Source organism: Leopardus geoffroyi, chromosome E3 (genome assembly GCF_018350155.1).
Source record: "Leopardus geoffroyi isolate Oge1 chromosome E3, O.geoffroyi_Oge1_pat1.0, whole genome shotgun sequence".
NCBI lineage: Eukaryota > Metazoa > Chordata > Mammalia > Carnivora > Felidae > Leopardus > Leopardus geoffroyi.
The window spans coordinates 38152926-38166851 of NC_059340.1; the positions used below are offsets into that span (position 1 = coordinate 38152926).

The 13926-nt window shown below is 48.3% G+C and overlaps 1 protein-coding gene across 3 annotated transcripts in view; it reads right to left on the minus strand.

The window, feature by feature from the left end:
- Positions 1-771: 771 nt before the first annotated feature.
- Positions 772-13926, minus strand: part of HMOX2 (heme oxygenase 2) — a 31145-nt gene continuing 17990 nt past the window's right edge. For 2 of the 3 annotated variants that reach the window (XM_045461333.1, XM_045461334.1), the window contains 5 exons: positions 4825-4951; positions 3495-3612; positions 2593-3084; positions 1605-1731; positions 772-1514 (listed from right to left, as the gene is read on the minus strand). In XM_045461333.1, coding sequence (XP_045317289.1) covers positions 1387-1514; positions 1605-1731; positions 2593-3084; positions 3495-3612; positions 4825-4910 — 951 coding nt within the window. In that variant the 5' untranslated portion in view covers positions 4911-4951 and the 3' untranslated portion in view covers positions 772-1386. Of the gene's footprint in view, positions 1515-1604; positions 1732-2592; positions 3085-3494; positions 3613-4824; positions 4952-8540; positions 8622-13926 lie in introns of those variants that run through there. The other variant, XM_045461335.1, reaches the window with a different exon arrangement.

Genomic DNA, 13926 nt, shown 5'->3' on the forward strand with positions numbered 1-13926 from the left:
CAAAGGGCAGGGGCTTGAGTCCTCAGGGTCTTAGCGCTTATGACCCACTGACTGCCCAGAGAAGACAGTAAGCCACTTGGGAATCCAGTGTGGAGGTGGACGAGCCCTGGGATGCTAGCTGTGACCTGGCTGGGATATGAGTCCACTTCACTGCACTGTAGGGTCACCTTACTGTCTCTGATCCTGGTCTCACCCGTCTCCACACCATGGCATCTGCCCACACGGTCTGCAGGCTGGAGCCCCCTGGCTTGAGCTCAGGGTCATCCCACCCTGCAGGCAAATATCCTCGCTCCCTTAAGCAAGACAGCAAGCCACTGGGGCTGAGGCTTCTGGTCTGAAGGCTAATGGGAGGTAGGCAATCGGCCCCCAGGTTGAGCCAGCTCATTCCCTACCCCTCATCTTAACTGTGAAGTGGGTTGGCTTGGTCACGAGTTGAAGACAAGTTTTCCCCACCATTTAATCCTTTTTTGAATAAAAGTTTTGCAGATCCTCAAAATATAAAACAGGAAACAGATTCCTATCAATAAAAGTATTTAAATTCACATTTGTATTTTAGACCATGAATTGTTACATAATGCTCTTGATCCTTATTTATAAACAAACTATCTCAAAATGTAGGAAACCTCCAAAGCACTTCTGAGAGAAAATCACAAGACCAAATGATAGATTTGGCTCTGGGCAGAGGGCTGTGAGGTGACCAGGACTGTTGAGAGCACAAGGCCAAGACTGGCTGCGAAGGATAATGTTGGCACCAGGAAAGAGGGAGGCGGCTGTCAGAGTCCACTTTATTGAGTGCTGTAGCATTTACACACATCAAAGGAGGGGATGCGCCATGGCTAAACAGACCCCCTCTCGGGTTTCTGCTTGAGCAGGAAGAGGACTGGCTACCCAGGATGGAGCTCCCAGGGCCTCTGAGACAGGATGCAAGCACCCCCCCCCACCCCCACCCCAAGGACAGGCCTCCCTCCCACAGAGCTACGGCAACCTGGGCTTGCTGGATGCTCTGTTCCCACTAGGGGAAAAAATACCCACCTAAATGCCAGCACAAGGAATGATGAAGGGAAGGAGCCTCAGGATAAGCGGTGTGGGCGCCCTGGGAGCAGAGCTGGTTCCAGAGACTCAGACTGGCCTGCTGAGCTGCACTGGCTGCTCCCAGTACCATGGCCCAACGGCTGCAGGAACGGAGGGCCTGCACCCTGCTCGGCATCTAGCCCACACAGAGGACGCTACAGGCAGAGGCTTTAGCGTCTGGCTTTTATTGGTTGCTTGTTTTCTCAAACCCAGCATTTAAAAAAAAAAAGTCACCTGAGGTGGTAGTTTAGTCACAGGTAGGGATGGGCCAGTGGTCAATCGGGAGGATGGCGCCAAGGCGGTATGATGGGTCCTTCACACGTAGTACCAGGCCAAGAAGCCGGCAACAAGGGCCGCACCAGCGGCGAGAATGAACTGGAGGCTAGGCTTACTCAGCACAGCCAGGGCTGTTCGGAAGGGGCAGCTGCTGCCCTCCAGGGCACCTGTGTGGCGGCACCAACAGGGGACAGGGCATCAGTGGAGAACGCTGACACGCCCACCCTGGAGGAGAGTTTTGGACAGGCAAGACCTACCTCCATCTTGTTTAGCAGCGTAGTAGGGGCATTTACGCACATCTCCTTTCCCATCGTGCATGGGGAGCCCATCCTCCAGGGTCTCTTTGGCCAACAAGAAGCCAGCCTGGTCCAGTTCATCGAAAATCTGCAGGAGCAGGGGATGAACAGCTTTCAGTGGACTCCAAAGTGCAAACCAGTCCAGGAGCAGCCCGAATCTGCAGCGGGGGCAGCCACACGGACCCAACGCTGCTCCCTGGCACAAGCTCAGAGGTGGGGCCACACCTGTGCTGCTGACTGTGGGAGCTCCTCCCTGGGCACTGACCAGATACACAGCCCACAGCTGGAGCTACCAGGGCAGAAACAATGAGGAGAGAACAAAAGCGCTGCCCCAAAATACCACGTTAACATTGGTCCTTCCCCATTCGCAGTTGCTAGGTATTTTCAGCAAGAATGATGGAGAGGAACGTGGGAGAACTGAGGCCCCAGCAGGGCTGACCCATCCTAAGTGGCCCACGGAGGCTCACTGATGTGGGACTGATCTGATGGGCATGTGTCAGAGCTGGTGCTTCCTTTCCCCGCCTCGGCCACCCTCCTGGTGCCGAGGGCCAACCTGGACTCCAGGACAGAATCTGCCTCCCCAGGCTTAGCCCCATTTAAAAAAAACTCGTCAGCTGAGCTGTCACCCTGCTTGGTTCTCTCCTTGAACTGATCAAGTGGGGCAGCCCTTGCTAAAAAGGAGGAAATTCACTCAAGACCAGAATCCTGTGGTGAGAGGGAGTGACCTCCCTCTACGTGCTAGGGCCTTGCCCTCCTCGGAACAAAAACACAAAAGCTGTCCATCAAAGCGAAGCCATCATGGGCTCATGCCCTCTGTGGCCTATTTGGTCCTACGATTTTCTCCCTGGAAGGCTGCCCCGTATCGGGCCTAAAGCACTGGTGCCTGTTACGGCAGCTCCGGATCAGCCCCCACAGTCAGGGGCCCCCTTCTGCCTGACCTCAGCAGTACCTGCATGTTATACTCAAAGGCCTTGTTGGCCTCCTCCACGATCTTCTCTTTGGTCTTTAGATTCAGGTCCAAGGCATTCATCCTGGCCCGGTAGAGCTGCTTGAACTGTTGAGCATTGTCCACGTTCTCAAACTTATAGAACTGGGTCCCTTCTCCCGTGCTGGGGAGTTTCAGGGCCCGCTGGGCCACCTTCTTCAGCACCTGGCCCCCTGAAAGGTCCCCCATGTAGCGGGTGTATGCATGGGCCACCAGCAGCTCCGGCTCATTCTGCCCCACATAGTGGATCCGCTCCACGTACTTTTGGGCAGCCTGGGAGCACTGCACCTGCTCCTCCCAGTTCTCGCCAAAGAAATACTCCATGTCCTTGGTCAGTGCCTCCTTCCGGTGCAGCTCCGTGGGGAAGTACAAGGGGGCAAAGGCTGGGTGGTCCTTGTTGCGTTCCATCTCCTCCTCCAGGGCTGAATATGTGAAGTAAAGTGCAGTAGTGGCCAGCTGTTGAGGGTGACAGGGGAGACCACGGGGAGGGCTGCAGTTCTGGCAGCCCTTGACCAGCAAACACCCCTCCTGAGCCCAATGCCCTTGCGTCTGAGCAGCCATAGAGGAAGGCTCCAGTCGCATGCCCCCTCTAATTCCCGCAGGCCCATTTTGATACAGTGGATTATTTCACACACCCAGGCAACTTTTTATGTTTCTTAAAGGAATGACACGGAACGTGGATACTTCTGCTTCACACCATCACTATGTTATTCTATTTAAGCTACCTGAAAACCACAGTCTGCTGTCAAAAGAATGGAGAGCAGGTGGCAAAAGGCCCAGCTTCCACTGAAGAACTGTTCCAAGGGGATGTTCCTGACACGACCGAGGCCCCCGACCTGACCCTATGCATGACCAAGGGCACAAACCTTAAACAGCTCCTTCCTGATGTTGCCTTTCAAGAAGTCCTTGACAAATTGGGTGTTTTCTGCCCGGTCATGTGCTTCCTTGGTCCCTTCCTTCAGGAGCTCGGAGAGGTCAGCCATCCTGTGGAGATGGAAGGTGTGCGCACACGCACGTGTGCATGTGTGAATTAGCCCTTCCTAGTTTCAGGGTGTCCCCTCGCTGAGATGGACGCAGGAGCTTCTGAGAAACTCAACCCCAGCCTGAATACAGGGTCTTGCTAGGGAGCACGGAACAGGCAGATGTGAGTCGGCCCCCAGGACTTGGATGACATGTGGAGGACTGTGGCCTACTTCCTAACAGTGTCCATGTCTGAACCACCTGAATGAACAATGCTTTGCCTCTGTGACCACCTAGTGCCTGATAAAAAGCCCACCTCTAATCCCAGCACAGCGTGTGCTGGCTTCTGCAGGAACAGCGAGCCTTTGGGAACGTGTCTCATGGAATCCACACTGCTGTGATGGACTGACTGTGGATGTCCCGGGGCAGCCTTGCTGCCTTCCTCCCACCTGGGACCCACAGCCTCTTCAGGACTGCATGTGGCTTGGCCCAGGGGCAGGAGGAGAAGGAGACAAAGGCTGAGGAAGTTGGAGCCAGTACCTGGGCTTGTACCGCTTAACAAAATTATACAGGATGGAGCTGTGCTGACAGGTGCCACAGGCAGCAACCAGCGAGGGGAACAAAAAACCCATGACCCTGAAGACGGGAGGCGCCGCGCAGTAGCCCGTGTGGTCCACACGGTCCATCCACCAAAGAGATAAAAACGCGGCCCCATACGGCCCACCCTCTGCTGGCTTCTTTAGGAGATCGGGCTCCTATCACCTACATGCTGAGAATCATTTCTTACTAGCAATTATTTCAAGATATAAAAAAGCACTTTGTCAATGACAGGGCTCAGTAAGATAAGAACAATGAAGAACAGGCTCTGGGAATTCATGAAGTGTCTCTACCCAGTAAGAAAAACCCCTGGAGTCAGAGCTGCTCCCACATCCTAAGGGGTGGAAAACACTGGAAAAGGTGCCAGTTTTGCCTGATTACCCTTTTTCACCACAAAAGAAACAAGGACCAGGGAAACCATCAAATTCTATTCCTCAGCACTCCTAGCAGTGCCTCTCCTGCTTCCTCGGGAACGAATGGGGAGAAAGCTGAGCAGCCCAGGGTGCTGCATGCCACTTCTCTCTGCAATCCCAATCAGGGGTCCCGGGGGAAACAGCAGCGACACTCCCCACACCCTGGTGCCTCCCACATACAAGGCCCCGGGCACATGACTCAACACAGCCAGCCACCACCACTCACCTGGTGTGGTTTTCTTTTTCTGAGGCCCCAAAGCTCTTTTTCTCCGACTCATCCACCCCCTCTGAGGTCTCCAGTTCCACTGACATGGTTGCCGAGTGAGATTCTTGCTGCTCTCACTCTTCTGGTCCTGTAGAGACACAAGGAGCTGGTGATGTGGCGCCCACAGCATCACTTCCCCCAGACACCTGCTGGTTCTGCTCTCCTCTGAGCCAACATAACGGAGGAGTCACCCACGCGCCTCAGGAGTGTTTTCTTTAAAAATAAAACTCAGCCATTACTGGGACCATTATCTGGATATGGACAAAATTTGAATATGGACAGGAGATGAGGTAATAGCGTCAAATTGATACTGAACTTTTTTTTTTTTTTTTTTTAATAATTGTACTGTGAGTATATAAGAGAAATGTCTTTGTTCTAGGAAATACATCCTGAAGTATTCAAAATTAAAGGCCACACTTCTGCAAGTTAACCGTAAAATGGTTCAGAAAGTGTGCCTGCGTGCACATACCTGTTAGGGAGAGGGAGGGAGGGAGGGAACACTCAAGTCAAAGCAAATGAAACAAAACACTGGCAGTGAATTTGGATAAAAGGTACACAAGAGTTACTTGTATCATTCTTGCAGCTTTTCTGTATGTTTGAAATTATATCAAAATCAGAAGTTAACCTAAAACACAAAATAACAAATAACATCATAGATAAAGCTTAAAACCAAAAGCAGTGGTGCAGCGAGAGGAGCGGCTCTGAGTTGGGCAGCAACCCGTCCCAGCTGTCACAGGCAGGGTGGCCTGGTGCACAGAGCTGCGGGGCAGGGCAGTTAATTGGAACAGTGAGCCAGGCCATTTGAAGACGCTAAGAAGAGCAGCTGGAAAGGCACTCGACGAGCTGTAGCAGATATTCAGAGTCACCAAGCAAGTGGACCGTCCCCAGCCTGCTCCAGACTTTGAGGGGCTGAAGGAAGAAAGACAAGCCAGCCGCTCTCCCTTTGCTGCTGAACCTTCCGAACTTTCCTAAACCAGGGAAATAAGGTCCCACAAGACAAGCTAACCCTCCACCCCTGGAGGCCTCTGCTCTGGAGCACAAAAGAGCAGCCCATCTGGGAAACTTTCCAGATGAACAGCAGCACAGTTCACCAGTTACTAATGTAACTCACGAAACCAGAACTACCCAATCAAGCCAAGGAAAGAAGAGGTCTTTATTTTCCTACCTCAACCAGTATCTATTTACTGAGCATTTTCTACATGCTCTACCCAGAAAGAGGTGTCAAGGGGGACAAAAAAAAGTGTAAGTAATGGTCCTTTGAAGGTTTAAAGAAGAAAATAAAAATCAACCTCTAACTCACTCCACAGATACACCCACTGTTAACGTTAGTACGTATCCTGAGTTTTCTCCAGACATGTAATTACATCTTATCTTTTGGGATATTATAATACATGGTTTGCTCAGCATGCTCTTTCTGAACCTTTATATTTAGCATTTATACGGTGGGATTGACAGGATTAAGTGAGAACAGGGAAGATAAGGCTTTTAGCACAGTGCCTACCACATGGTAAGCACTCACTAAATAGTAGATATGATTGCCTTTGTATTTTGACTGAGGCTTAACTGCTGTTGTCCTAGAATGCTTAGAAAATAAATAGCAGAAAGTGAAATAAGCCAGACAAAGACATGCAGGGTATCATTTGTATGTGGAATCTAAAAAAAGAGGCTTAAGTCATAAAAACAGAGGGTAGAATGGTAGTTGCCAGGGGATAAGGGTGGGAGCAATAGGGAGATGTTGGTAAAAGGGTACAAATTTTCAGTTATAAGATGAATAAGACCTGAAGATCTGTGAACAGCATGGTGACTAGAGTTAATAATACTTTACTGCATAACTGAAATTGGTAAGAAATGTAGCTTTTAAGCGTTGTCACAGAAAAATATTTGAGGTGATAGATGTTCATTCAATTATGAGAATCCATAATTATAAATCACATTGTATACTTTAAACATATTATAATTTAATTTTTTAAATAAAATTTTTCATGTTTATTTAATTTTGAGAGAGAGAAAGAGAGCGTGATCTGGGGAAGGGCAGAGAGAGGGAGACAGAATCTGAAGCAGGCTTCAGGCTCTGAGCTGTCAGCACAGAGCAGGATGCTGGGCTCAAACTCACAAACCGTGAAATTATGACCTGACCAAAGATGGATGTTTAACCGACAGAGCCACCCAGTCACCCTCAACAAAAAAAATTTTTAATGCTTATTTATTTTTGAGAGAGAGAGGAAGAGAGACAGAATGCCAGCAGGGGAGGGGCAGAGAGAGAGGGGACACAAAATCCAAAGCAGGCTCCAGGCTCTGAAGCTGTCAGCACAGAGCCTGACACAGGGCTTGAACCCACAAACCACAAGATCATGACCTGAGCTGAAGACGGATGCTTAACCAACTGAGCCACCCAGGCACCACGAAATATATTATAATTTTACTTGTCAACTATACCTCAATAAAGCTGGAAAAAGAAAAACAGAATATATAGAAAATGGGACCTTCTCTTGACTCCCAAATCACATATACTTTCATCTCTAATAATGCTGATGAACGCTATGGTTCATTAACGTTAAGTCCAGGATGTGAAAGTAGGTGGTCATCACATGGAGAGAAGGCTATTCAGAAAGGCTTCCTGGAGAAGGGGGTTGCTTACCTAGCTCCCTCAACACCATACAGGATTTAGGGTGGAGGAGAGGAAGGGCCTCTGGATCAAGGAACAATGTAAACAAAGTAAAATGGGACAGACCACAGAGATGGCCTAAGGGTGCCCAGCTATGCATCCTGTGTCCTTTTACCAAGGGGCCAAGGCAGACTTTGTCGGCTGCAGAATAAGCCTCACACCAGCTTGTCCATGCTGACCTCCTTCTACAGACTTAAGAAAGAACATCTGAGCTCTATGCCCATGAGGACCCTCAGAGCCAAGATTTATCTCAGGCCAGTCGGCCCTCAGGCTGCTAAGAGAAGGTGCTGGATGGGCCACCCAGTAGAGGGAAGAGGGGAGAGTAAAAGGTCCCAGAGCCTCTAGACAGGTGGCAGGCCCACATGGCCATGGTGAAGACATACCCCAGGTACCTGAGGACTGCACCTCCCATGCTGCCTGCAGGTGAAACTGAAAGTAGGCAAACACAAGAACAAGTGTGCAATCGGGCTGCCCTAGGTTACCAGCTGCAGTAACTTAGGTAAACTTTCTGCACCTAATTATCATGCTGCACAACAGTCATTATATATGTAATTCAATCTGATCATTAATTGTTTTGTTTGATAATAACTGCACACTCTGGGAGGGTGTAGTCTTGCTCGACCAACAGGACCTTTTGCTTCTCTTACAAATATGAAAGGGGGAGGGAAAGCAGGCTGCCACAGATGCCTCCTCATCAGCACTTTGTGCCAGTCTTCAGGCACACCTTCCTCCCACCTGCTTCAACCTCAGTCCTGCCCTAGAGCCCCTAATCCCCTCCTCTCAACTCAAGGGAGGTCCAACTCTGGCCCCAGGGGCAGGGCCACAGGTGTCTGTTTCATTGCTGGAGCTCCAGAGCCCGGGAAATAACAAGTTCTCAACAAACACTTGTTAAATTAAAAATCCAAAGGTGGGGGAAGGGGGGTGTGCCTGGCTGGCTCAGGCGGAAGAGCATGCGACTCTTCATCTCGGGATCGTAAGTCCAAGCCCCATGCTGGGTGTACAGATTACTTACATAAATAAAAACTTTTAAAAAATCCGAAGGAAAGAAAGCAGGCAGGCAATGATCTCATGCATCCTGCCAACAACGTGGCACCTGTGGACAACAAAAAGTACTCTGCTGTTGACTACTTCAATAGTTTTCTAAACTAAAAACATGATTTAACAATTTCGTTTTTGAAGGAAAGATAGGTACTGGCCTACTTCACTCAGAAGGAAGAATACAGATGGGGCACCTGGGTGGCTCAGTCAGTTAAGCGTCCAACTTTGGCTCAGGTCATGATCTCATGGTTTGTGAGTTCGAGCCCCGCGTCAGGCTCTGTGCTGACAGCTTGGAGCCTGCTTCGGATTCTGTGTCTCCCTCTCTGCCCCTCCCCTGCTTGTGCTCTCTCAAAAATAAATAAATATATTTTAAAAAAGGAAGAATACGGAGTCCGTAATGTGGACTCAAAGCACCATCTGCACAGATGGGAAGAATGCTCTGAGAAAGGCTCAATTAGCACATTCAACCCATACGAGCAGGGTCCAGGCAGGGCGGCCTGTGTCCATCATGTGGCCTGGTCACTGTTCCTCAAGGGGGTGGCTGGGCAGTACAGCATTCAGAAGCCACCTTGCAATGTCAGAAAAAGAATTCACTTCTGAAAAGCTATGTGTCCAAATATGGTCTGACTGGCCCTCTATGCCTGAATCCTTTTTTCTTTGCAGGAGCCCCTGGAATCCCTAGAAAATCAGAGGTCAAATCATAAATGTAGAACCTTTCTAGACTTCAACCTCTCATTATCGAGAAGCTGCCTCACTCCACCAGGAAAAACAACAACAGAAAATATCCCAAAAGATTAACAGTAATCTGTACCAAAATGATAAGTAGCCATAATATGACGTTAGAAAAAAGTCACACAGCCTAACAATACAGGGTTGGACTGCTCAAACAACAGCAAACAATAGAATCCTGGCACAGCTGGGACAAGTTGATAGGCTGCAACCACTATGGAAAAGTCTACATAAACTTGTTTTTTTTTTTTTTTAATTTTTTTTTTTTCAACGTTTATTTATTTTTGGGACAGAGAGAGACAGAGCATGAATGGGGGAGGGGCAGACAGAGAGGGAGACACAGAATCAGAAACAGGCTCCAGGCTCTGAGCCATCAGCCCAGAGCCCGATGGGGGGCTCGAACTCACGGACCGCGAGATCGCGACCTGGCTGAAGTCGGACGCTTAACCGACTGCGCCACCCAGGCGCCCCTACATAAACTTGTTTTAAATAAAGGACTCAAAACGCTGACTACAACCATGCACAAAAGTATGTAAGTAAAAAAAAGAAAAAGTACTGAAGTATACTGACAGTAACAGGAAAGCTATTTAAGAGTATAAAACGCACAATAAATTATATTAAAGAAAAAAGAAAAAAATATAGCTCAACGTACCAGTTCCAATCAAGCAATCAATCAATCAATAAAAACAAAAGAGTATAAAACTTGTTATTTGACTTTTTGGCAAACTGGCTACTTCTTTTATATAAAGTGGCCACATTCTCTTGAAAAGGGGAAAGAAAGGCAGGGGAGAGAGGAAGAGGGGGAGGGAGAGGGAAGGAGAGAGAGAGACAGAGACAGAGAGAAAGAGAGAGGAAATGGACCAAGCAAACCAGCTAAGGTAAGATCCTGCACTACACGAGTCCACAGGAAGTCACCTGGGCCATTACTTTGCTCTTAACAAATTTCAGGAAGGTCCACCTGCCCTCTGTGTTTTAATCCCAGAAAACTGTGACCCTCTGTTTATAAAATCTACCTCCATACCTCCATAACTCCTGTACTACCTATTCACCTGACTGATAAAGGTTTTCACTCCCATATCAGGTCTGATAGAAGCAGCAACAATGTCCCTATCACCAATGTTCCTTCCAGCAAAGTTGTTCCTGTGGACCTGCCCAGGAGTTCCAGAACACTCAGTTCAAAGCCTTTGCTCCTGGTAATTTGCAGGCTCAAGGCACTAGGGCTTTTTAAAGAACTCATGTGTTCAAAGATGTTAAATCCTCCTCCATGGACACACATCCTGCAAACCTCAGGAAGTCAGTAAGCTCAGTGCAATGATACCAGACAGACTACATTATCACTCATTCCCCATTTGGTGATTCAAAAAGGCACAAAAAAGACCTAACCTATAACATTTCTTTTTCATTTTGATTCTTCTTTGCCCTGGAAAGCCAAGGAAGAAGGGAGCAGACTGCTGAGCTCAGCCAGCACTAAAGAGCAAGGTGGGGGAAGGGGGAAGAAAACGCACTGCAACCAGCTCCCTGGAATTAGAACAATTCTCCCACCTGACTCTGGAATTGACAGTGACCAGCTACCAGCTACAGATGCCCACAACATGAGCTAGTGTTGTTATTCCCATGCACAGAGAAGGAAACAGCCACAGGGAAAAGGAAAGCGGCTGCTCAGACATCTGTATGGCTCTGCCACAATTCCCACCCCTCCCCACTAAACAGCTTGTGGTTGGGCACCAGGAGTCCCTGCCTGCTTACCAGAAGGCTGTTCCCAGCTCAGTTTACTCCTGTATAGAACTAGCATCACATTAATAAGAGATTATTCTTTGGCTTTCACAAGTGCTGTCATCTTGTTTCCCCAGGTAAACCAGAAGCTTCCTACAAGACAGATCATCAAGACTCCCGTAGGCTCAGTTTCTCAGAGTCCAATGCCATGTTCCAAATCACTTAGAACCCACCCTGGGGAGTCTCCAACCTGAACTACAACTGTTATAGATGCAGAAACAGAATGCCTACTGAGAAAGCTAACTTAAATGGGTGTGGGACAAGAAAATATTGGTTAAATTCTAAAATACCAGGGGCATGGAGTGCCTGGGTAGCTCAGTCAGTTGGGCGTCCGACTTCGGCTCAAGTCATGATCTCACAGCTCGTGAGTTCCAGCCCCGCATAGGGCTCCGTGCTGACAGCTCAGAGCCTGGAGCCTGCTTCAGATTCTGGGCCTCCCTCTCTCTCTGCCCCAACCCACTCTCATTCTGTCTCTCTCTCTCTCTCAAAAATAAAAATAGGGGCGCCTGGGTGGCGCAGTCGGTTAAGCGTCCGACTTCAGCCAGGTCACGATCTCGCGATCCGTGAGTTCGAGCCCCACGTCGGGCTCCGGGCTGATGGCTCAGAGCCTGGAGCCTGTTTCTGATTCTGTGTCTCCCTCTCTCTCTGCCCCTCCCCCGTTCATGCTCTGTCTCTCTCTGTCCCAAAAATAAATAAACGTTGAAAAAAAAAATAATAAAAAAAAATAAAAATAAACATTAAAAAAACTTTTTTTAAATACCAGGGGCACCTGGCTGGCTCAGTTGGAAGAGCATGCAACTCCTGACTTTAGGGCTCTGAGTTTGAGCCCCATGTTGGGTTTAGAGATTACTTTAAAAAATTAAATAGATAAAATACCAAATACAATAAAAATTTTAATTAGGAAAAAAATTTTTAATTGGGTATTATGCCTCTAACTGGTATGAAATTTAGTTTTATCTTTCTTCAGATTGCCCTCCTTCTTTCCCTTCCTCTCTCTCTTAGGGTCTGGATTTTCTTTTTTTTTTTTAATTTTTTTTTTTTTCAACGTTTATTTATTTTTGGGACAGAGAGAGACAGAGCATGAACGGGGGAGGGGCAGAGAGAGAGGGAGACACAGAATCGGAAACAGGCTCCAGGCTCTGAGCCATCAGCCCAGAGCCCGACGCGGGGCAAGAACCCACGGACCGCGAGATCGTGACCTGGCTGAAGTCGGACGCTTAACCGACTGCGCCACCCAGGCGCCCTTTCTTTTTTTTTTTTTTTTTTTTTTTTTAATTTTTTTTTTTTCAACGTTTATTTATTTTTGGGACAGAGAGGGTCTGGATTTTCTAACTAAGGATTTGTTTGTATTTCCCATGCCTCAGGCTGGCCAAGACCATTCTCACCCCTTAGGGCCCAGTGAGATTAGCTTCTGCGTTTATCTGGCTGTGTTATGTTTTCTCTGCTGCTCCCCTCCCTACAGGACTCCCCTGTAGTCCCTGCGCTCGGCTGCTGTCTCCACATCAGAGCTGGGCACTGGCTCCCTGCCCCACTCCAACCCCTCCAAACAGGCCCATTTCCACATCCATCCTCCCCTTGCCCAGGGAGGCTGCTCCTCACCCATGTGCCTCTAAGGGCAGGCACTACATTGGACTCTGGTTACTTTTCTTAGCCAGCATTGGAAGTAAAGAGGACTCTAGTTTCTTTTGTCCAAAGGTCTACCTCTGGTCATTGGTGCAGCTTCTTTTCTGCAGCCCATGGTTTTCTGTGTGTGTGTGTGTGTGTGTGTGTGTGTGTGTGTCTGTCTGTCTTCCACTCTTTGGTTTCAATAAATACCTTTCAATTATATACATCTTCGTCTATGATCCCACCTCACCCATTTACATATTTTGACATTTAGGAGGGTCACAGTTCAAAAATAATGTATTACCTCTTACAGAAACCATGTACATTGTGTGCCCCATATATGATTTTAGATAAACACAGAATACAAGAATCCCAGACTCTCTTTCCTGGATTATAAGATCTGTTCCTTCTTTATATGCCCTAAAGGCTTTTCACCTTTGAGAGAATACCTGTTTTTTTTTTTTTTAATTTTTCTTTTTGATGTTTATTTATTTTTGAAGGAGGGAGGGAGAGAGAGAGAGAGAAAGAGAGAGAATAAGTGGGGGAGGGGCAGAGAGAGAGAGAGGGAGACACAGAATCTGAAGCAGGCTCCAGGCTCTGAGCTGTTGGCACAGAGCCCAATGCGGGGCTCGAACCCATGAGCTAGGACATCATGATCTGAGCCGAAGTCAGACACTTAACCAAATGAGCCACCCAGGCACCCTAGCCACCCAGGCACCTGGAGAATACCTGTTTCCATTTAACAATACCATAATCAAGGGCGCCTGAGTGGCTCAGTCAGTTAAGCCTCGGACTTCAATTGAGGCTATGATCTCATGGTTCGTGAGTTTGAGCCCCATGCTGGGCTCTGTGCTAACAGCTCAGAACCTGGAGCCTGCTTTGGATTCTGCCTTTCCTTCTCTCTGCCTGCCCCTGCCATTCCTGCCCCGCCCCCCCCATCCTGCTCACGCTGTCTCTCTCTTTCAAAAGTAAATAAACATTTAAAAATTTAAAAAAAAACAACACCATAATCAGGCCAAGTTCTTTTTTTACTTTTTCTTTTTTTTTTTTTTTTTTTTTTTTGAGAGAGGGGGCGGGGCAAAGAGCGAGGGAGAGAGAATCCCAAGCAGGCTCTGTGTTGTCAGTGTGGAGCCCTATGAGAGGCTCAATCCTACAAACTGTAAGATCAATGACCAGAGCCGAAATCAAGAGTGGGACGCTTAACCAACTGAGCCACCCAGGCTCCCCAGGCCAAGTCAATTCTTAATGGCTCC